The sequence below is a fragment of the Pinus tabuliformis genome, chromosome 8, assembly GCF_031772625.1.
Source record: "Pinus tabuliformis cultivar Carrire ecotype Pingquan chromosome 8, CPIR1, whole genome shotgun sequence".
Lineage (NCBI taxonomy): Eukaryota > Viridiplantae > Streptophyta > Pinopsida > Pinales > Pinaceae > Pinus > Pinus tabuliformis.
In genome coordinates, this window is record NC_142294.1 from 676488750 (window position 1) to 676513847 (window position 25098).

The window sequence follows — 25098 nt, forward strand, 5'->3', positions numbered from 1 at the left end:
TGGTAAACAAATAAAACATTTTTTTTATATTTACTCCATAAGTCACCTTATATTTACGAACACTCAAAAAATGCATTATATTTAAGTGAAACCTATGGGCAAAATACTATGGACCAAATACCATGGGCTAGATTATTATTAATACCATACAAAAAAAACATTACTAACCCTAATATTATTATTAATAAAAATGAAAATGGCACATGGTACTGACCCATGGTATTCATGTGGAATGTAGCCTATTTAAATGGGGGAATTAAATAAGCATAGATCAATCTTTACTCTGGATCTACTAGGCCCCAAGAGGGATCAAATATCGTGATATGCAAACTAGCATAGAGTGAAAAAATATTTGATCCCTCTCGGGGGCTCGCTGGATCAAGAGTAAAAATGGATGTTGTAATTTAATGTATGTTAAACATTTTAACTTGGTTAAAATAAAAAAATAAAATAAAAATCAATTATTAATTTTATTAATTTTTATAAATTACTAATAGTAATTTTTAAGCTCGAGGTTTATGATAACCCATGGGATTGAGCCATGGTAATACCATGTATTCATGTGAGCATAGATTATTTAAAGGGGAAATTCTATCATCTTAGATCCATCTTAATTCTAGGTCTACCAAGTGCTCAGAGGGATAAATAGATTTCACCCGCTTACGAGTGGTAGATGTGGAGTTAAGATGGATATAGGTTGGTTCTTATGATAATGAAGATATTAGATAGACTTAGGAAAGCATATTGTAAAAACATCTTAAGGTGAATGGTTAAAGCTACATTTAGTCACTTCACAAAATTTAGTAAAAAATACCAATATCTCCATTAATATTGGTTTTTAACTTTTTCTAATTTAACAAAAAAATTCAAAACAATGAAACCTTATCACTTTTTGTGCATCACCCTCGCAAAAGATTTCTCACCATTTTTCAAACATTCTCAATATGATATCTTCATGAAAAAGTTCAGGTACTGATGTTGGATTAGTTGTTTGAAAAATAAGCTGGTTTGTACAACCTTTCATCTTCTGCTATTCTTAGTTTGTCCTAATGATCTGTAGGGGTTGGAGCCACTGCACCATATTTTCCTAAAAGGTGGAGATTGTTCACCAAAAAGGAAATTAATCTACATGTTACAACGCTGTTAAAAAATGTGAGACTTATGAGGGTAGTGAGTTATGCTAATAAGCAATTTAGATTGGGAGAGACGTAATTAAATTTTATTATTTAATTGAATATTTCCAATTAAAACAATAATAAATCTACATTTATATATTCATATTTTGTTTGGAAAGATTCTCACAATGGTCACTTCTTTCAATTAGATCCCCTTCAAGCCTTTGGGATACCTAATACTTTCTTATATAATATAGTTGGGGCTTGCTACTTGTTGGCGTGTTGGGGTAAACAAACTTGATGTGTTTTTTTTTTATCTTGCAGTTGGAGTCTATGGAATAAGAAAGAAATTTGATAACTTGAAAAAAGTGGTAGCTTGACAAAAGTTGTAGAGAAAAGATTAATCTCTCCTACCTTGACAGAACTCGTTGTCAATATCAACACCTACAAGAACTTTGTTGTGGAATATTATCAAAACTAATAGAAGGATATGAAAGAGTGTATTGTAAGAACCTTGACAAACATGGCCATTGAAACTTGGAACATTGTTTGTAGGAAGAGAAAATTATGTTTCTTTTTTCCAAACATGTATGTTAGTATATTACAGTTTAATGAATATGTTTTCTTATTATCATATATGGTTTCATACTTTAACAAAACATTTGCCAAGACTTCACAATGTTTTATTATTCAGTAAAAGATTTGCCAAGATCTTACAAGATTTTATAATTCAGTGAAATATTCTCCATCATTGTACAAGATAATATAATCTGGTGAAAGATTCGCCAAAAAAATTATATATACATATTATATTATTGATAAAATCGCCTCCTATTTTTCCTATGTATCATGGGGATTAGCCCATTTATTATACATATAAATTTAGGGTGGTTCTTAAAATTTTCCTTAATCATAATTATGGTGGGAAGAAGTCCAGACAGTTCACGGTCTGGAAGGGAAAGGGGTTGGCTAGGAATCATTCAACAACTATTTAAAGAAAAATATTTAACATAGCACTATTTTGACAATCGAGCCAAAGAATTCCATGATCTGAAATCGGTTCAAATGACCATGGATGAATTAATAACCGAATTCACTCATTTGTTGTAGTATGTACCTTACATTAAAGAAGAGAAGGCCAATGTTCAGTGTTTCATAAGCTGTCTTCCATTATCGTTTAAAGAGAAAATAGAATACAACAATCCAAAAACTATGGATGAGGTAATCCATAAGGTTAGGATTTGCTACCAACAAGAAAAGCAAAAGAATGACATTTCAAAGTCTTGGGCTAACAAGAAAAAAGAACACACCTTACAAAATAATAAGGGAACAAAGAATGGGTAAGCAAAGAAAAACGGTAAGGGAGGACAAGGCCAAAATTTTAACAGAAATAATGGACAGTCCCAAAAATTGCAGACACGGTCTCAAGTTGAATCAAAGCAAGTAGATCCCAGTAAAGGACCCAATGGTAAAGATAGGGAGCCACTAAAGTGTTGGGGTTGTAGATAACCTCATCTCTTACAAAATTTCCCCTACAATCCAAAATCTATACAAAACCTTCAAAATGTACATGAAGCTTCCACCATTAATGACGTGGTTCAAAATATTCCCCACATCATTGCAACATTAGAAGAATGTTAAGAAAAAAAATAGTCCACTATGGTGGAAGCCGTAATACAAAATGACATATTAGTGACTACACGACTAAAAACGTTAGTCACCACAATTATTTCAAGTGAATTACTACTAAATTAGAGTAATTTTAAGTGACCCAAATGTATGAATAACTTAAATGACTAATCTAGTTTAAGGATAAAATATACGATTATATAATAAGTGACCAAACTAAAAGTGACTAACTTAAATGACTTATTTAGTCTAGGAGTAAAATATTTGACTAGATAACCAGTGAAAATATTAAATATGATTAACATAGATGACTACTATAGTCCAAGAATAAAAATATGACCAACTAACAAGTACAACAACTATATGAATTAGTCATTTATCTTAGTCATTTTTAATTGTGTCACTCTGGAAATGAAAAAATGAAATTTTGATACATAAGTGTTACATTTCACTAAATTTTAACACTACAGATGGATTTAGAGACCTCTTTAAAGGGACAAAGTGGTCTTCAAATCTACATACAATATTAAAATTTAGAAACCCCTTTAAGGGGGTCTCTAAATCCGTCTGCAATGTTAATATTTAAGTAGATGTATTCAACGACCCCTTTAAAGGGGTCTATGAATCCATTTATAATGCTAAAATTATAATAGTTTTATACAGTATCGGGTATAAGTTTATAACATATAATAGTTTTATTCTCCCCTAGAAGGAGGGACAAGAAATTAGAGAGTTTGAAACTAATATAAAAGGGTTTTGAGGGTTAATAGGAATTTTTTCCTCACTTCTTAGAGAGATGACACACTATTTGCTATGGGGTTTTTGTAGTGTGATTACATACGATGGTTGATTATTGCACTAGATTCATAGAGACAATGTTTTTATCAATTTGAATTCAAAGTATGTCGATTTAAATTGGTCAATTAATATAATTCTACATTACCCTAAAGCCATATTTTTCTATAAATAATTCTACAGATACATGCATTAAGAAAATGTGCACAAATTCTACTGAAGCATTCACATTCTTAGAATGTGCACACACTATTATGAGAAAACCATACATGCCAACATTTTTTTTGGTTCTTTATGTAGAATAACATGCCATGTCTCCCATATCTAAGTTGAAATCTGAATATCCCATAGAGAGTATCTATGTGGTTTTTTGTAGATTGCTTTATGTTCCTCAAACTCTATAAGCTTTATTTAGGGCATAAGTCCCTCTTTTCTCCTCCCCTCAAGATAGTACATTCCCCAATACCCATTCTTATCATGTAAACCATATCATTGGTGAAAAATATCCCCCATATAGGTCAAATATATCTTAGATATGTCATGTGGTAACTCAAATACGTGTTCAAGAAGATTGATCATGGGAAGATTCAAATATTGGAGGTAAGTTTTATACTATTCCCTCTTAAATAATATATATCCTCATAAAATATTAGCTAAATTTTACCATAAATAACTACATTTAAATATATAATGTGAATTAACTTTAAATAATTTATGTTCTCATAAAATTATGGTGAAGTCTTAACTAAATTTTACCATAAATAACTACAATTAAATAAATCTTAGGCATGAGAAAAAAGAATACATTATGAAAACGATTTCCATAATGTGAAATAACTCTAAATAATCTATATTCTCATGAAATTAGGGCGAAATATATCATGATATTTATCATTACCAAAAAAATAAGGTGAATGGGGGTGTATGCTTCGAATTTTACAAGGCAAATAAAAATTTTCAACTCCCCTATCAAATTTCCATGGGCTATTGGTTTTAAAACTAATTTTATTTAAATAAATATTGGGTGATCCATAGTCAAACCTCTCTTTACAAAATACTCACCCAACCAAAAAAAAAAAAAAACTCTTAATTTTCCCATGGGAAAAATTTCACCCCTAAAATTTGCTATGGTTGGTGCCTCAATTAGGTTGGAGCCTACAACAACTTGAAGCTTGCATATCTTTAATGTTGGTGTCTCAATCAAGTTGTAGCCGATAGTGAGTATCTACTTGCACATTTTTGAGGTTGGTGCATCAATTAGGTTGTATCCTACCACAAGTAGTTGTTTTAATATCTTGGAGGTGAGTGCCTCCAGCAAGTCTATGCCTATAAATCTATGTAATTAATTGAAGAAGAAGAAGAATTATTTTTGGTTTTCTTTTGTAAAAGTTTCCACGTAAAAACATGTTTCCTCTTATGTTAATGGGATGACTTGTTGATATATTTATTTATGCTGCAAATAATTATAGTACATTGTTATATAAGTACTTATTGATAAAATGTGTCCAAATGATAAAAATACCACAACACTAGTTTACCCCTCTCAATGTGATGTTTGTTCTAACACAATCCAATTTCAAGCCTCAATGGTGTAAAGCCATTATGTGCATATGAGGTAATAGATTTGGCCTCTCTATGTTTCCCTTTTTCCATCATCAAAGAAACACAATATAGCTAAATAAGGCCAAATTAGTTTAAGAAAAAATTAATAAAATATTTGGTCTTTTTACTCATTTCAACACTACGCTCTACCAATATGCATTATTCCTAAGATACCTAATCATTCAATGTGATAATTCATATTAATGCTTAAGTTATACTTAATTAGACATGTGCTATGTTGGGTAGTTGGTTATTAACATTGTTAAATTAAATCATGTACTTGTTTTCCAAGTTCTCCTACTTGTTTTAAAGTTATCTAAGTAACTTGTTAACCTAATGTAATGATATCCATTTTTTTTTTTTATAAAATGTAGTGTGTATATTTTGATCAATTTAATAGTAAAAACATGTAAATTTTTTTATGAATTTAGCTTATTAAAAATTAACATTACACATAAATCACAAACATCATTCCATTCAATCATATCCCACTTAAACTCTTTGAATAAGAATACCTATTTTACTAAAATTACCAAAACTTTACCCTTGTTCCAATTGAAACTACATATAATGACATTCATTTAGAAGTACAAATATAAATATGTAATTAATAAGACTAGAACCGCAGTTGGACTATCAACTACCCACTTCTTTGATTAATGTAACAAAGTCGTCCTTAAATTAGGGTATAAATTTCACTATTTAATTCATAATCACTTGGGTACTTTACCATTTTCTTAAATACATTACAAACTTAACTTTAATTTATACATATGTAGGGGTGAAGGATAACAACTCTTACTTTAGTTCTTATCTTAGTTATTCAGTTGCTCTCATATTATGTTTATGGTTTGTATTGCTTTCTCTCATCCTTTATGATATAGTTGTTTGCTTTCTCTCATCCTTTATGATTTAGTTGTTTCAAGGAAGCTTCTTTACTTTTAAAAAAAATATAAATAACATTAATTTACTCTTTAAATATTATAATTATTTATAATAATTATTAATAAGTGTAGCAATAAAGTCTATACTTTTGATTGGAATGACAACCTGATAAATAGTGACAACCCTTTTATCTTTTCAATTTGACGTGACACTGTTCACTGCTAACCAATCCTCTCCTTCCATGTTGTTCAAAACTAGATTTCCACGTATGCATCCAAAGCCCAAAAAAAAATAAAGTTTAAAAGCTTCAAACATAGGCTTCGTAAAAGTTTCCTCTCCTCTTTCACTCAATCCTTCCATTATTATAATTTGAAAATTCTTTGTGGAAAAACTTGTACATTGTGACATAAGAGTCCAAGAAACATGCATCATGTTGCAAAAACTACCTATCACAATTAATAATCACTCCTTATTCTCTTTGAATATCAATATAAAAGTTTATAAGCATTAATAATCACTCCTTATTCTACCCATCACAATTAATAATCACTCCTTATTCTCTTTGAATATCAATATAAAAGTTTATAAGCATATCTCACTAGATAACAACAAATTATTTCCAACATCAAAATTCGTACATGCATAGCTTCTACATCCATCCCTATTGCAATCGACGCCTCTTATAGATGTTGCAAGATGTTGATTGTATGATGCTGGTTCAAAAATTGAAAAAAATAATTAGACAACCAAAATCACTTTCTAGACAGCAAGAAGACCTAACCAAAATCACTTTCTAGACAGCAAGAAGACCTAAAGCATATTCACATTTTTATTAACAAAATGAGCTTCATTTCCCCAACACATTGTAATCACTTTCTAGGCAGCAAGAAGACCTAAAGCATATCTAGCACATTTTTATTAACAAAATGAGCTTCATTGACCCAACACATTTTAAAAACATGGACGAGCACCTTCTAGAAGCATTTATTGTACATAAAAATATGTTAAGTGATGCAACAACCATGTTACATTTATTTATGATGAGCCCTTGCGATTTCTATCTAGGATCAAGACATTCAACTCACATTTTCAACATGTCTATGATAAGGAGGCACGTAGAAAAACCATGAGAGAATGGTTTCAATGACACAAACAACCCTGCATTTTGACTTGATGTAAAATGGTTTTGTGTTTGTCTCCCAACTAAGTGCACTTGAAAATAGCTTAGGTTATGTTTTCCATATAAAAGATTGTTACAACACTTAATTGGTTGAAACTAGTGTTATAGACTACAAAAATAAAAATCTTATTTAAGTTCCCTTTACATCTTGCAATCAAGTTATAATATATAAAACTCTTTAATGTGCATCATTGCATTGCACAAAACATATAAAACTGCATCATTGCATTGCACAGAACATATAAAACTGCATCATTGCATTGCACAGAACACACACAATTCCATCACAATTATAGCTTCACACTATTTCATGTTTCACTGAATTTTAACTAAACATGATCAAGAGCATTAAAATATTCTTATCGACCCTTTAAAACAATTGCTTATTTATCTTCTTAACAAAACCTTTTATGTCATTCTTGTTTTACGACTGGGGTTATATTTTTAGCCAAGTATTACTGCAACTCAACCTTTTTAAAATTTATGTGTTGGCCTTCTAATCTCTTTTAACAACTCATTCTTATAACTCTGTCAAAAGTGTGTTGAATTTTTCTAATAATTTCAATTGAAAGTATTTTGACATACACATAATTGCTAATTTACATACTCCTGCAGTCAAAGTAACCTGCTTTGACAAACAAATTGTTTGATCCATTATTAAGACAGTTTCTTCTCTAGGAGTAAGAAATAGAACAGTTTACATGCCTTCGAGGACCAATCTCTATAGTTCACCCGAGCCACCCGTAAATCACAGATGGTGGAACAAACATTTAAAATCTGAGAAATGAAAATTTTCTACTAGCTTTTTGATGTGGGGATTTTTTTGTAGTTACTTTGTTCCGGGCGTGTCAGTGATCAAAACAGTTTCGCTGGGCTACCCAGGTTATTGAGAACATGCAACAATTTCCAGATTTGATGTTGCTACAGGATTTGAAATGGGATTTTTGTTTGTAGATTGTAAATTATCCAGGGCATCCATTTCTAGATGTGATGCTTCATATTTTGAGTAGTAACATCCTGCTGAGATTTCCGGAGTTTCAATGTCTTCTGCATTATCATCTCTTTGAAGCAAATACAATGGAGAAGATCCATGGCTTGCCGTTGTTGACCCCCTTTGAAATCTAGAATATGAATTTCTCCGTATTTTCTGGTTTTTCTTGGCTTTCTGTTGCCATCTCTTCAAGGCATTCACTATCCGTTGTTGAGATTTGGCCTTCTTCATATGAGACCCCATCTGCATAGTTCATCCGATCAGTTTTGACAGAACAATTTTCTGTACTTTCGGTTTATTAATAGTATCATTAATTTCACCAAAAAAACTGAGCAAGAGCTTAATATAAATTTCGGTGTATATAAAGTAGAAAATATTATACCAAGAGTAACCACGTTTCAAGGTATCTATTGTCTCCCCAAAGAAGCTAGGGTGACAACAGAGTGATCATAATTGTTCCCTATTGCAAAATCTTACTGAATAATCCAAACAAATAAGTACTGTTTAGCATAAAAAGCGATATGGATTACTTTGATATATTTTTTTTTGGAAATTGAAAGAAGTATTACGGCAGTAGAATATATTTGAGTAATATCTACCGCCATTTTGTATAGCTTTTAGCATGTTTCAGGTTTAATTTGTATTCTGAAACAGCTAAATTTGACTTTATTTTAAATTTAGGATGGAAAAACTTGCCTGTGTCACAAGTGCATAAAGTGGCAGGGTGATATAACTACATATCAACTGCACAATAACCCTGAACATAAAACACAACTAACCCACGTAATCATTGCTCAATTCAAAATATGACTGACATCAATATTGTCCTTAAGTAATAGTCATAGCACTATGCCAAATCAACCACATGAAAGGGATGAACATGAAAACAGGATTGGAACATGTGCTCTTAAGTAATAGTCTACCGACTTACCCAATGACGATTCTGATTATGATGCCATAAAACCTCTCGTGGAAACAGGATCCAAAGCCAAACTGCCACTGCAAGCATAAAGTGTGCTGATTGATACCATTGTAAACCTAATGATTCTACACACTAATTTTATTATTTGCTAGCATAATGCTTACCCATATCCACAATAAGAAAGCAAGCTGAAAAGCGTTCTGCAATAACCATCAAACCATCGTTAATATAATGAATGCTCATTCTACCAGATTCGAGAAGTACAATTTGACAATGCAAAACCGCTTGATACCTGAAACAAAGTGAAATGGATCAAGGAAAGGACAAGTTGAGGGCGATCGAACCAAAACAACTTATTCGTTGGCTGCACTATTGGAGTTCCTTTGACTACAACTTGACTTCCTTCAATTTCTGAAGCCATATCTGATATAATAAGTTGCAGCTTCATTCCAACGATCAAAACTATCTGCCGAATGAAGCATGTAAACGCTCTAAATTTCAAGAAGTCAACCAGACAACTTTCCAAGAAAGTTCAGATTAGTTTAAGATTTTCGCACACTTACAATCAAGGGAACAAAAGAGAGCCATAAGTATGCATGCCACTCTGCTCACACATAAACACATTCCATCAAACCAGAAACGTTAGGGGCAGGAACAAAATCAAACTTTTGGAAGAGATCAAGTTGTGAAGACTTACTATGTACATTGATAAGCAAAAAGATCATAACAAAAACCCACATAGGAGCGCTGCAGATAATGCAATAAACAAAGTGTATTAGGTAAAAAAACGATGTTTTGTAGGGAACAAAAAACAAGAGAGAAAAAACCACATTATCGTGGGGAAGACCAGATATTTTCTGCAGACCAACCTGATTCCAATAACCGTCTTGAAGTCATCAGCCATTGACCTCTTGATATATTTATGAAAGTCAAATTTGTCCTTGTCTGACAAATGAGCCTGTGTACAGTTCCAACAAAGAAAATTTGCAACCCTTAATCACACGAATGAAATTGGTGCTCACATAACCAAGATGAGTTACAAAAGGATAATTTCAAGTTCTCCAGACATACAATAATGAAGCCGTGGCGCAAGGTCTGGTAATCAACTTTCCTTATTGACCGAAAGAATTGTCTAAAGAAGCAAATCTGCAAATCTAAGAAAAGTCAAATACTAAATCGGAAATAAATATCTATCAGATTGCATCCAAAAGAGAAACTAAGTTATATTCCTGTATGATCTGGTCATCTATTGAATCGCTTACCATCCATTTAAGAATTGGTGTTCTGCTCCAGAAATTCATATGACGCTTTACAAATGGAGTTTCACGGGCAAATCTGAACCTTGCAGGATCTGCTTGCACCAAAAAGCAAACGGGTAGCTGCTTGCAATTAGAAACAATTTTCTTAACACTGTTCAAAATGTTTCCCAATCCCCAATTATTCAACTCTAAATCATTATCCCCGTTAAGATTTGTTAATTACTCAACCTGGTTTGAGTAATCACTTTTCAACATCACATACTGATAGGGAAACCCAGCTAATATGGAAGATTGGAAACAACTTACCATGTGAAAACTGATAATGCAATGTTTCTATCTCCCTCTCCCATGCTTTCCAACGCCTCATCTGGGGACGAGAACGACTTGAATGTTTCAGAAAAACATGATTCGAGTACATGAAGATACCCAAGCCATAATTCAAACTGAATCACAAGGGAGAAAATCATTATTCTCCCGTTGCACTTACTTTTGCTCTTGCTAGGGTGATTGTTAGGATACTAAATAACACATGGAGAACCGCCAATGTAAAGATGAAGATGTGGAGCTGGGTCATACCGGTTAGGGAGACCAGAGGATACTTACCCTTGAATCAAGAGGGCAAGGAAAAATTATCAATGTAACATAAATATCTAGAATTCATATCAAATGGATAACACGATCCCTAATTGCAGTGTTTACCTGTTTCGAACAATTATCGCTACCACTAGTACCCGAGACATTCTTCTCACAGGGAAGCATCGTATAGGCTATTTCTTCTGGTACACAAATCTTAGAAATGGAACTCTGTCCAGCTGTCAGTAGAAGCGAGATGACGCCCATAAGCATCAGTTCTGTCGTACAAAATTGTAAATTTCAGATATGTGCCGAGATGAAATCTCATGAACAAATTGGGAAAATGGTAAAACGTAAACTTGCTACATCTTTTTGTTTACATTAAATTCCATTCCAAATTGTAATAGCCTCAGTACAATCAATACAGATTAATCTGAGACTTATTTTATGAAGCCAACGTATTGCATGAAGCTTAGACTTGACCAATCTACCCTCAATATCCAGATAACCCACAACAAGCCTACCTGCTTTCAGCTTTTCAAGTGCTTCATATAGGGCATTCTTGTGTCTTCTGTGTAGCCACTGAAATTATAGTCACAGAAAACTTTGTTATTGCAGAACAGAATTTCAATTCAACACTTGAAGTCCTGCCAGAATACCAAATCCAAAATCGAGGTAGGATAATGAATTGAAAAGTTTGGTGGAAAAAATTTACCGTTCCAACACGATGAATAGCGTGTTCAATAATTAGGGAGATGAGCACAAAGGCAGAACAAACAACTACTACTGCCCAAGTAGGAGTTTGCTCCAGAGAACGCTCATTACTACCACCATCTACTGCCATATTCTTCTCCCACACTTCTCAGAGATTTCAGTATTTTAAAACGAAACCGTTAATGATAGAACTCGAATATCGTCTTCCTAAATACGGAAATCTCCTATGTCAATATTTTCATTGCATATGAAACGGTGGATGGAAGGCAGAATACTTGGTCAAGATCGTACGAAATTTGCATCTAGATTAATCAAAATCGTACGAAACTTGCATCTAGCGTAATCACTAAACGACACACAAGTTGCTTGACATCTATTAATTTTTGAAGAGAGGCACGCTCGTCACCACGGTATATTAAATTGATCGAAAAGTTGACTTGCAAACCAATAGCCATTGCACATCCATTCGAGAATGGAAAATGCACAAGTGGATCACAAAATGGGAACGTTGACCTCCGTCTTACAAGGAATTGTGACACAAGTTATATGAATGAACTCCAACCGTAGGAATTTGGAATTTCCCACGTTAATTGTCAATAAACATTCTTCTAAGAAATTTCGTTTTGTCCCCATGGAATGGTGGGGGCGGTATATGAACCAAAAAAAAATTGTTTGGCCTCCCCTAGAAGGGTGGGTGTAACGATCTTATCCTGGTGGTATTTTTTCAATCACGTATAGTGGGTGCGGTATTTTTATACTTTTTCTTTTCACCAATACTCAAGTATATAGACTACGTCTAACCAAACACTTAACTAATTTTATCTTCAAGTGTTATCAATGTAATGGAAATAAACTTCTTCAATTAATCATATAAATAATATGTATGCACACTGAAAAACATCAACAGATAACTATATGTGGGAGGGGAAACTCCCATGTAATCGAGTCTAACCAATATCAATATATTAATTTATGTAATTCAATTGTATAAAACTAATTTACAAGTGCTGTCGGTAATGCCTCGGCATGCACACTCCTTTTATAAACTGTGTCTGCAAAATCACCCAACCGTGCTTTTCGTGCACGCCTCACTTGGTTTACTGAAGTGTTGGCACGTCGTGCCTACCCGTTCACTAACTCGCGGCCCTTGCCCACACTCTCGGACCTTGTCGCAACTTTGCACGAACTCATCACTTGAGCGCTCCACCCATGTTCTAACTTCACCGTCCACCGGAACCGCCTTACCCGAACCATTGTTCACCGCAATAAACGTTCGACCCGGCTGTCACCTCTCGACGTTCATTCGAGCGCTATCATACAAAAGCATGGGCATTGTCCACCTGCAGGTCCGCCATAGCGGCCTTAGGTCAGAATTCACCTGCGCCAACACTATGCGCTAGTCCGTCGACACCTCTGCCTAGTTACCTGCTATAGCGCCCTGCCCGATCTGCGCTGTGCAGTGTGGCCCACCCAACAATGAGTTCACCGTTCCGCCCGACCAGAAACCCCAAATTGTGCCATGACTAACTCCAGCCCTTGCGTCCTGTAAATCCGCCTATTGCTTGGTCTCCTTCTTCGGCCCTTTCGCTTTTGTTTTTCTCTCTATCTTATGCTTTTCGAATGACTTGATGATCCCAAGTGCTCCATGCTGCCTCCATTTATATGATGTGTCGTGGACCCAACTTTCCAATAGTCGTGTCCCTTCATTTATTCGCCATGGTCGACTTGGTCACTTTTTAGGTCATCCCGCCCATGCTTCTACACATTAGCCTGCCCATAATATACTGTGTCAGTCGACCCACGATATATCGTGTCGGCCTCGTTGTATGTGTCGCTGCTCCCTTGGGTCAGTCGTGTCACCCGCTCATTTAGCTCCATACGTTGGTTCTTCATATGTTCTGCAACTCGATCACTCGACGCACCTTTCCCATGGGCCAACCGCATTTGGTGTGGGTGCGCTCATGTTGTGTCAATCGTGTTGCCTCGCCCAAGCGCACGCCCACTAGACACCCTAATCGGGTCACCTAGCATGCTCGCCCATCGTACATTTGTCACACGACTCGCCCAACGTAAGGGGTGGGCACCTACCCAACATGGCACGCCCATCATCACACATAACCGAACATCCACCTCTCAGTGGCCTTTAACCGAACGCACCAACCTGAGTCACTTTTAACTGAACACGGGCACCTGTCGCACATCTTGGGCGCACCTTGTACGTCTTTAACTATGATTGTTGGTTTTTTGACTCTCTTAAGCACTCGCCAACTCGACACCCTGAAATCTTCCGCCACTATGAAAATGTTGTCATCCTCGACAACACCATCTCAGCAACCTCCATCGCTAAGACATATCCATACATTTGGGCACTCAGTTATCTCCACCCGTGACGTGCTCCATGCTCAAATCTCGTCAAACTTTGTAAGAAAATCAGGTGTTGGATCCCCTTGTGATGGTGATTAGTTGGTTGTCTAATCCAACCGTAACATCACCTCCACAAGAACGCATGTTCTTCACATCATTATGACTATCTTCACATCCTACTGTTAATCATGTCCATCTGGCCCCAAGTGCTTGCTCATAAAGTCATAGAGAGGACTCACTGCCATGAGCAGAAGACAATGAGCCTCATCCCCATGTCAATCTAGAAAGAGGGAGGGGATGGGAAAGTTGATGGATCTCCATCCTCCTTCTCTAACAACTCAATCCATCTATCTAGATCTTCCTCCTCTAGCCTTTGCATGTATGCTTCCCTGCTCTCCTCCTGAGTCTTTGGTCTAGCATCTTTGTTTCCTTCCACTGCCTCTAGCCTGCTTATCAAATCCATGATACTATGAGACAATGATCTAATAACCTATGTCTGCTCCATGAGTTTTTTATCTATAGTCGAAAACCTCTCATAAAGTTCTTCATCCTACTTGATGTCCTCCACATTCATCGTTGTCAATTTACACCCAGCGGACATACCTTCCACGATAGGTACCCCCAAGGTTCATCTTCCCATCCATCGTAAATGTAAAACTTCTTCATATGTGGCACCACCATAACCTCATATTGCTTCACAAATTCAATACCAATACTGCGTCATAGTCATCCATCGACACAATCATGAAGTCGATCTTCCCAGACCACTCACAAATGTTCACATCCACATCCTCTGCAATGTCAATGACTTTATCTAGTGGAGAGTTCATTGCTTTAAGATGAGCTTGGGTTGGTGAGAACTTCAACCCAACTTTCCTCGTAGCTTCCTCTCTAATGAAGTTATGAGTCGCACCACTATCCACAATAATGAGTAAAGTGAATTGCCCAACCTTCATATTAACATACTCCAATTTGTTCTTCTCAGGATCGCACCTTGGGACAGCCTCCATCGATGTTGCAACTCCCAAAATATGCATCATCTCAATCATTGGTTCCTCCTTTTTCTTCTTCGCATCAGTTTGTGTTGTCGTTGCCACCATCGGTCTAGAGGGATAATTCTTCACCATGTGTTCCTCTTCGCACAGCCAACATTTCATAGGCTTCTTCATTTTTGGCTTGCCACTTGACCTCGAATGCTCCTCCTTTGGTTTATCGAAATTCTTTTTCTTCTCTTCAGTCCCTTCATCATAATTTTCTATCAACCTATCAACTACAACAAATTCCTCTTCTAGACTTTTGATCTTTTTCCTCTTCACCTCATTGCATGCCCAAGGTCTCAATCTTATAATGAAGTTGAAAACCTTGTCTTTCTCTTCCATATTAGGTAATTCTAAAGTCGCACTCAAAAAGTCCTGTTGATATGTCTGTAAACTCCCTGTTTTCTTAATATACTTAATCTTCGTCCTTGCATCACAAGTCTCATCTTGTAGACTAAAGTTAGTCTACAAATATTTCTTCATATCATCCCAAGTAGAGATGTCATCAACATAACTATGGGTAATCTAATTCAACTTCCATCTCCACCACATCTTAGCATCCTTAATAAGGAATTGACCAACTACCTTTACCTTGGCTTCATCATTATGAATCCCCAAGTGCTCCAAGTATTGCTCTATATACCATAAGAAATTTCCAAGTTCCTTTTCACTCCTCATCCCGTCATAAGAATCAGGTTCCTTGACTTTCACATGAGTAGTTCCTCCAATTGGTCCCTACCCAACTGCTTTCTTCAAACAGCCATCTCATTTTGAGCATTATCAAGACTTTTCCGCAATTTCAAGATTTCATCAAATCTTGATCTCTTGCAGCTCCAATGTTCTTGACTTCTATGTTTTCACATACTGCCATTTATTATACTCGTATCATACCTTGATATTATCGTAAGCCTCTTTCAACTTCATGAACCCATCTCTAAGTTCAACATTCTCAACCTTCAATGAAGCCATATCCGAAAAAAACTCCTCCATCCGGTCCAATTCCCTGTCCATGAAAACTGTCTTAGGATTAATGTTAGAATCCCCTGTAACCTAAGGTTCTTCTGCATTGTCCGCCCTTAGTTTCTCTTGTTATATTTTTAAGAGAATACATTGACTCATTCAACTTTGACCCCACAAATTGTCCTTGTCGAACTCTCAATGTCAACCTTCAATACCAACTGCAACATAGCTAGTTGTATTCCTGCTTCAATCAAAGCGCATTTCTACAAGTGGCTCTAATATCAACTGTCACGACCCTATCCTTGTGGTACTCTTTCAACCACATATATCGGGTGCAACACCACTATACTTTTTCTTTTCACCAATACTCAAGTATATGGACTACGCCTAACCAAACATTTAACCAATTGTATCTTCAAATGTTATCAATGCAGCGAAAATAAACTTCTTCAATTAATCATATAAACAATATGTATGCACAGTGGAAAACATCAACACATAACCATATGTGGGACGGGAAACTCCCATGTAATTGAGTCTTGCCAATACCAATATATTAATTTATGTAATTCAATTATACAAAGATAATTTACACGTGTTGTCGACAATGCCTCGGCCTGCACACTCCCTTTATAAACCATGTCTGCAAAATCACCCAACCGTGTCTTTGTGCACACCTCAACCGGTCTATCGAACTGCTGGCACATCGTGCCTACCTGTTCACTAACTCATGGTCCTTGCCTGCAATCTCGGCCCTTGTTGCAACTCTGCACACACTCGTCCCCCGAGCACTCCACTTGTGCTCTCACTTCACCATCCACCAGAATCGCCTTACCTGAACCACTGTTCACCTCAACTGGCCTTCGACCCGACTTTCACCTCTCGAAATTTACCCAAAAGCTATTGCACAATAGCGTGGGCATTGTCCGCCTGCAAATCCAACATATCGCCCTCAAGTCGCAGTTCACCCATGCCAACATTATGTGCGAGTCCGTCGACACCTCTGCTCGGTTACCCGATATAGCGGCGTGCCCAACTTGTGTTATGCATTGCGGCTTGCCCAACAATGCGTTCATCGTTCCGCCCAACCAGAAACCCCAAACTATGTCACGACTAACTTCAGCCCTTGCGTCCTACAAATCTTCTTGCTACCCGGCCTCCTTCTTCAACCCTTTTGATTATGTTTTTCACTCTATCTTATGCTTGTTGAATGACTTAATGATCCCATGTGCTCCATGCTACCTCCATTTATATGGCATGTCGTGGACCTAACTTTCCAATAGTCGCGTCCCTTTTCCTATCTGCCATGGTTGGCTTGGTCATTGTTTAGGTCGGCCTACACATGCTCCTGCACATCGGCCCACCCACAATATATCATGTCAGCCTCGTTGTATGCGTCGCTGCCCCCTTGGTTCCACCGTGTCACCCGCTCGTTTAGCTACATGTTGGTTTCGCATATGTTCTCCAACTCGGTCGCTCAGCCCACCTTGCCCATGAGTTTCTCGCACTCTATGTGGGTGCGCTCATGTTGTGTCAATTGTGTTGCCTCACCCATGGGTTCCTCGCCCAGGCGTGCACTCACTCATCGCACACTTTCCCATCGTACATTCGTCACACGACTCGCCCATCATAAGGGGTGGGTGCCCACCCAACACTACATGCCTGTCATCGCACATAGCCGAACATCTGCCTTTGAGTCGCCTTTATCCGAACACACCAACCCAAGTCACCTTTAACCACACACAGGCACCCGTCACACATCTCGAGTGCGCCCGTATGCCTTTAACCACGATCTTCGACTTTTCGACTCTCTCGGGTGCTCGCTAACTCGAGGCCCTGACAATGGGGGTGGCATATGAACCAGTGGAAGCTTAAGACATGGGCATTAATGTTAATTCCACACATCACTAATTGACTTCGAAGTAGGTTAGGCAATCCTCTTTGGGAATTGCGCAGGTGAATGTTTTGGAGAAGGTCTTGTGTATAACCAGGTCGGTCTTCGTAGTAGAGCACATTTGCAAGTGTTTGGAGATGAGCGATAGGAGTGAAGGGGATGTAGCTTCTTCAGGTGAGCAAGGAGGCTTTCCAGTTAAGCCACTCTCGTTCTGTGGTCGGTCGTTGTGTAAAGCGAGCAATGGATGGGGAAGATGGGTGTGGCGTTGGCTCCTAAAATAATGCAAATCGTTATATGTGGTTGTAGTTTGGGACGGATTACGAAGCACAGAACCAATTTTTGTTGGTTAAGTGCTTGGTGGTGTGCAAAGTTTGGTTCTTATTATACCTGGGCAATGGGCTAGCAACCCTCGCCTTCTTGCAGGTATATCTGTTTTGTTTGCTCTATGTTGGTTTCAGTTGTCGATATGTTTTGTATGTTATTTTTGGATTGGGCCCTGTTGTAGGTTTTCGAGTGGATAAGAGGGTCTTTGCGACCCGTCGGTCGCCTCAGCGGCATTATTCCAGTAGTAGTTTCTTTCACTTGAGTTTCTTTGTTTCAATTTCTTGTTGTTTTATATTTATATTGTGATTTATGTCGTCCTCAGTTCTTATAGAGAAGGGTGAGCAGAGAAAGGAGCCATGTGACAAGGTTGGGGTAGTCAATTGTATAATTCAATGTCGTCAAGGGAAGAATGTGTTATTAGGTGGTCATTTTTTGCTCGTGGAGGGGCATTGTTTTGACGGCTTGGAGGGAGGAGATAATTGTGCCCCTGAGGTGACATACAACAGTGTTTGACTTGGTCGGGGAGTATACGGTGGAACACTAAAGTGGGGAATGGGTGTTGTAGGGGCTATATATTTATGGAAAAGAGGGCACACCTATGCAATTAGTCCAGATTTTGGTTGGCAGAGGAGGTGGAGGCCCAAGGATATCCTTAAAAGTGAGGACATGCTTCGTCAAAGAGGACAACCTCGGAGAGGGGTGGCCCCAAGGGGATAGGGAGTTGTGCATTATGTTGCTCCAAAAGACAATTGGGAGGAGTTGGAATAGCTGCAAGATGCCTCCCTTGGGCACATGGACCTGCCTCCACCTTTGATTCCTTGGAGGCCCAAATTCGTCAAGTGATAGTAGCAGTTGAATAAATGGCTTGAGATAGACATAATGACCACAATGAGGTGATTAGTTTTCTAAATGATATACATCATAATTAGTGGCATATTCTAAACTGGCTTCTCTCCCTTCATAAAGGTAAGAAGCGGCTCCAGGAGCGAATGTACAACTTTGAAGGGAGAATGGCACATATGGATTCCCATGTACATCAATCATTTTTCCACCGTGGGGGTGGTGATCCTGATAACCTGATTCTGGGTACCATGGATAGTTAATGATGAGTGTGGGATGTATTTTGGTTTTTGTGTAGTTTTGATCTACTTGGGCCATCGATCTTGGGTCTTCTATTTTTATTTTGCTAATGTCTATGTCTTTTTTCCTATATCTGTTGGCCAACAAAATTGATAAGTGTGAGACCTTTTTTTATTTGAATTTGTTCTTACCACGATGTAAATTGTTCATGAATTAATAGAAGTGGTTGATTTTCAAAAAAAATAAATAAAATAAAAACGTTTTGAAATTCTCACGCTAGAAATTTTAGTATTCCCGTAAATATTGCTACCATTTTCAAATAATATTAAACCCTAATTTTTATCATTTAATAAGGTTTCATGTAAATGTTTAATTTTATCATTTACTTATGTTGCCTTCTTTACTATGCATTATTTTTTCGAATAATATTTAAAGACTTGCCTAACTATTTTATGTTTTGGAGATTTTTTAAATTTTTGGTTAGAATTTTGTGAAACAATTTTCAATTAGATTGTGTTTTTTTTTTATACATAAATGGATATAGTCTCTTGAAAAAAATTAGGACATTTGGATTGTGCAGAGTTCATTGATAAAACTTGTGATTTCAACTCATTTCAAACAAATTTAACCTAAAAAATATGTTGGGAAAACCTCCAAAACATAGAACAATTAGATTGTCCCAATATGAATCTAAATTTTAGTTATTTAATAATTTATGGATTCTCATATAGGTTTTGATATTTTTTTTAAATAATTACACTATGTAATGTTGAGTGACAATAATGCAAGTTTTGATTCTTTTATTTTTTTCAAATAATTACAATATGTAAAGTCAACAATGTGTAATAACTAGCACACCCTTATAAATTAAATGGTTGGTAAAGGTGTTTAGACATCATAGAATTGACGTCATAATACATCTCACATTGCTAAAATTTAACTAAATCATAATTTTGTCTTAAATTATTATTATTAATTAAACATATATACATTTAAAAAAATATGTAACAATATTTTTATGGAGATGTTTAGGCTTCATACAATATCCCAAACTAATACTATGGATTACTAAAAGCACATGCCCAAATAATCCAAAGGGGCTTCACTGGGGGAGCAATACCATACCATGTGCATTCATATTAGGGTATATATATTAAGTAAAAAACGACATAATATATTGAGCATATAAAAGGGGATAAAGGGTTTTTTATTGGCATGGATAAAAAATGGAGCTGAAAGTTAATGAAATATATAAAGGGGTATAAAAAATGGATACCTACAATATCTAGTGAAAGTAGGGGTTTTTTTAATTGGGAAGGTGTATTGGGTTTGTATTGATAGGGAGTTAAATAATGTGATTTTTAAAAGTATTTTCCAATTTGTAGTCAAATTAAGAATATTGTTTAATATGCCATAAACACACGTGCTATGTCAGAAGTTTATTGAGTGAAGCTCCCGTGAAATAATCATACCTCATATTCATATAGTACTACAAACAAGTTAAGAGTCGGCCTATTGCTCAAAAATACCAGTGATGAGGGTCTTTGCAACCCACTGGTCACCTCGGCGGCATTATTCCAGTAGTAGTTTCTTTCACTTGAGTTTCTTTGTTTCAATTTCTTGTTGTTTTATTTTTATATTGTGGTTTATGTCGTTCTCAGTTCTTATAGAAAAGGGTGAGCAGAGAAAGGAGCCATGTGACAAGGTTGGGGTAGTCAATTGTATAATTCAATGTCGTCAGGGGAAGAATGTGTTATTAGGTTGTCATTTTTTGCTCATGGAGGGGCATTGTTTTGACAGCTTGGAGGGAGGAGATAATTGTGCCCCTGAAGTGACATACAACAATGTTTGACTTGGTCGGGGAGTCTATGGTGGAACACTAAAGTGGGGCATGGGTGTTGCAGGGGCTATATATTTATGGAAGAGAGGGCACACCTATGCAATTAGTCCAGATTTTGGTTGGCAGAGGCGGTGGAGGCCCAAGGATATCCTTAAAAGTGAGGACATGCTTCGTCAAAGAGGACGACCTCGTAGAGGGGTGGCCCCAAGGGGATAGGGAGTTGTGCATTATTTTGCTCCACAAGACGATTGGGAGGAGTTGGAATAGCTGCAAGATGCCTCCCTTGGGCACGTGGACCTGCCTCCACCCTTTGATTCCTTGGAGGCCCAAATTCGTCAAGTGATAGTAGCAGTTGAATAAATTGCTTGAGATAGACATAATGACCACAATGAGGTGATTAGTTTTCTGAATGATATACATCATAATTAGTGGCATATTCTAGACTGGCTTCTCTCCCTTCATAAAGGTAAGAAGCAGCTCCAGGAGCGAATGTACAACTTTGAAGGGAGAATGGCACATATGGATTCCCATGTACATCAATCATTTTTCCACCATGGGGGTGGTGAGCCTGATAACCTGATTCTGGGTACCATGGGTAGTTAATGATGAGTGTGGGATGTATTTTGGTTTTTGGGTAGTTTTGATCTATTTGGGCCATTGATCTTGGGTCTTATATTTTTATTTTGCTAATGTCTATGTCTTTTTGGCTATATCTGTTGGCCAACAAAATTGATAAGTGTGAGACTTTTTTTTATTTGAATTTGTTCTTACCGCGATGTAAATTGTTCATGAATTAATAGAGGTGGTTGATTTACAAAAAAAAAAAATGTTTTGAAATTCTCACGTTAGAAATTTTAGTATTCCCGTAAATATTGCTACCATTTTCAAATAATATTAAACCCTCATTTTTATCATTTAATAAGGTTTCATGTATATGTTTAATTTTATCATTTACTTATGTTGACTTCTTTACTATGCATTATTTTTTCGAATAATATTTAAAGACTTGCCTAACTATTTTATGTTTTGGAGATTTTTTAAATTTTTGGTTAGAATTTTGTGAAATTATTTTCAATTAGATTGTGTTTTTTTTTAATACATAAATGGATATAGTCTCTTGAAAAAAATTAAGACATTTGGATTGTGCAGAGTTCATTGATCAAACTTGTGATTTCAACTCATTTCAGACAAATTTAACCTAAAAAATATGTTGGGAAAACCTCCAAAACATAGAACAATTAGATTGTCCCAATATGGAATCTAAATTTTAGTTATTTAATAATTTATGGATTCTCATATAAGTTTTGATTTTTTTTTTTAAATAATTACACTATGTAATGTTGAGTGACAATAATGCGAGTTTTGATTCTTTTATTTTTTTAAATAATTACAATATGTAAAGTCAACAATGCGTAATAACTAGCACACCCTTATAAATTAAATGGTTGGTAAAGGTGTTTAGACATCATAGAATTGACCTCATAATACATCTCACATTGCTAAAATTTAACTAAATCATAATATTATCTTAAATTATTATTATTAATTAAACATATATACATTTAAAAAAATATGTAACAATATTTTTATGGAGATTTTAGGCTTCATACAATATCCTAAACTAATACTATGGATTACTAAAAGCACATGCCCAAATAATCCAAAGGGGCTTCACTGGGGGAGCAATACCATACCATGTGCATTCATATTAGGGTATATATATTAAGTAAAAAACGACATAATATATTGAGCATATAAAAGGGGGTGAAGGGTTTTTTATATTGGCATGGATAAAAAATGGAGCTAAAAGTTTATGAAATATATAAAGAGGAATAAAAAATGTTAATGAAAAAATGGATACCTACAATATCTAGTGAAAGTAGGGGTTTTTTAAATTGGGAAGGTGTATTGGGTTTGTATTGATAGGGAGTTAAATAATGTGATTTTTAAAAGTATTTTCCAATATGTAGTCAAATTAAGAATATTGTTTAATATGCCATAAACACATGTACTATGTCAAAAGTTTATTGAGTGAAGCTCCCATGAAATAATCATACCTCATATTCATATAGCATATGTTCATATAGTACTACAAACAAGTTAAGAGCCGGCCTATTGCTCAAAAAGACCAGTGATGAGGGTCTTTGCGACCCACTGGTCGCCTCGGCGGCATTATTCCAGTAGTAGTTTCTTTCACTTTAGTTTCTTTGTTTCAATTTCTTGTTGTTTTATTTTTATATTGTGGTTTATGTCGTTCTCAGCTCTTATAGAGAAGGGTGAGAAGAGAAAGGAGCCATGTGACAAGGTTGGGGTAGTCAATTGTATAATTCAATGTCGTCAGGGGAAGAATGTGTTATTAGGTGTTCATTTTTTGCTCGTGGAGGGGCATTGTTTTGACAGCTTGGAGGGAGGAGATAATTGTGCCCTTGAGGTGACATACAACAATGTTTGACTTGGTCGGGGAGTCTATGGTGGAACACTAAAGTGGGGCATGGGTGTTGCAGGGGCTATATATTTATGGAAGAGAGGGCACACCTATGCAATTAGTCCAGATTTTGGTTGGCAGAGGAGGTGGAGGCCCAAGGATATCCTTAATGGTGAGGACATGCTTCGTCAAAGAGGACGACCTCAAAGAGGGGTGGCCCCAAGGGGACAGGGAGTTGTGCATTATGTTGCTCCACAAGACGATTGGGAGGAGTTGGAATAGCTGCAAGATGCCTCCCTTGGGCACGTGGACCTGCCTCCACCCTTTGATTCCTTGGAGGCCCAAATTCGTCAAGTGATAGTAGCAGTTGAATAAATGGCTTGAGATAGACATAATGACCACAATGAGGTGATTAGTTTTCTGAATGATATACATCATAATTAGTGGCATATTCTAAACTAACTTCTCTCCCTTCATAAAGGTAAGAAGCGGCTCCAGGAGTGAATGTACAACATTGAAGGGAGAATGGCACATATGGATTCCCATGTACATCAATCATTTTTCCATCGTGGGTGTGGTGAGCCTGATAACCTGATTCTAGGTACCATGGATAGTTAATGATGAGTGTGGGATGTATTTTGGGTTTTGGGTAGTTTTGATCTACTTGGACCATCGATCTTGGGTCTTCTATTTTTATTTTGCTAATGTCTATGTCTTTTTGCCTATATCTGTTGGCCAACAAAATTGATAAGTGTGAGACCTTTTTTATTTGAATTTGTTCTTACCGCGATGTAAATTGTTCATGAATTAATAGAAATGGTTGATTTACAAAAAAAAAAAAAAAACGTTTTGAAATTCTCACGCTAGAAATTTTAGTATTCCCGTAAATATTGCTACCATTTTCAAATAATATTAAACCCTAATTTTTATCATTTAATAAGGTTTCATGTAAATGTTTAATTTTATCATTTACTTATGTTGACTTCTTTTCTATGCATTATTTTTTCGAATAATATTTAAAGACTTGCCTAACTATTTTATGTTTTGGAGTTTTTTTTAATTTTTGGTTAGAATTTTGTGAAACAATTTTCAATTAGATTGTGTTTTTTTTTAATACATAAATGGATATAGTCTCTTGAAAAAAATTAGGACATTTGGATTGTGCAGAGTTCATTGGTCAAACTTGTGATTTCAACTCATTTCAGACAAATTTAACCTAAAAAATATGTTGGGAAAACCTCCAAAACATAGAAGAATTAGATTGTCCCAATATGGAATCTAAATTTTAGTTATTTAATAATTTATGGATTCTCATATAGGTTTTGATATTTTTTTTTAAATAATTACACTATGTAATGTTGAGTGACAATAATGCAAGTTCTGATTCTTTTATTTTTTTAAATAATTACAATATGTAAAGTCAACAATGCGTAATAACTAGCACACCCTTATAAATTAAATGGTTGGTAAAGGTGTTTAGACATCAGAGAATTGACCTCATAATACATC

General features: G+C 36.0%; 1 protein-coding gene across 1 annotated transcript; it reads right to left on the reverse strand.

The window, feature by feature from the left end:
- Nucleotides 1-8089: 8089 nt before the first annotated feature.
- LOC149237387 (MLO-like protein 6) lies at nucleotides 8090-11828 on the reverse strand. The gene is made up of 15 exons (XM_089369254.1): nucleotides 11667-11828; nucleotides 11476-11533; nucleotides 11078-11229; nucleotides 10866-10982; nucleotides 10685-10745; nucleotides 10382-10470; nucleotides 10191-10265; nucleotides 9989-10077; nucleotides 9817-9866; nucleotides 9683-9723; nucleotides 9412-9585; nucleotides 9284-9319; nucleotides 9129-9196; nucleotides 8894-8954; nucleotides 8090-8440 (listed from the first exon to the last, which is right to left on the reverse strand). The coding sequence occupies exons 1-15, from the start codon at nucleotides 11793-11795 to the stop codon at nucleotides 8090-8092; spliced, it is 1551 nt and encodes a 516-aa protein (XP_089225380.1). The 5' UTR covers nucleotides 11796-11828.
- Nucleotides 11829-25098: the final 13270 nt, after the last annotated feature.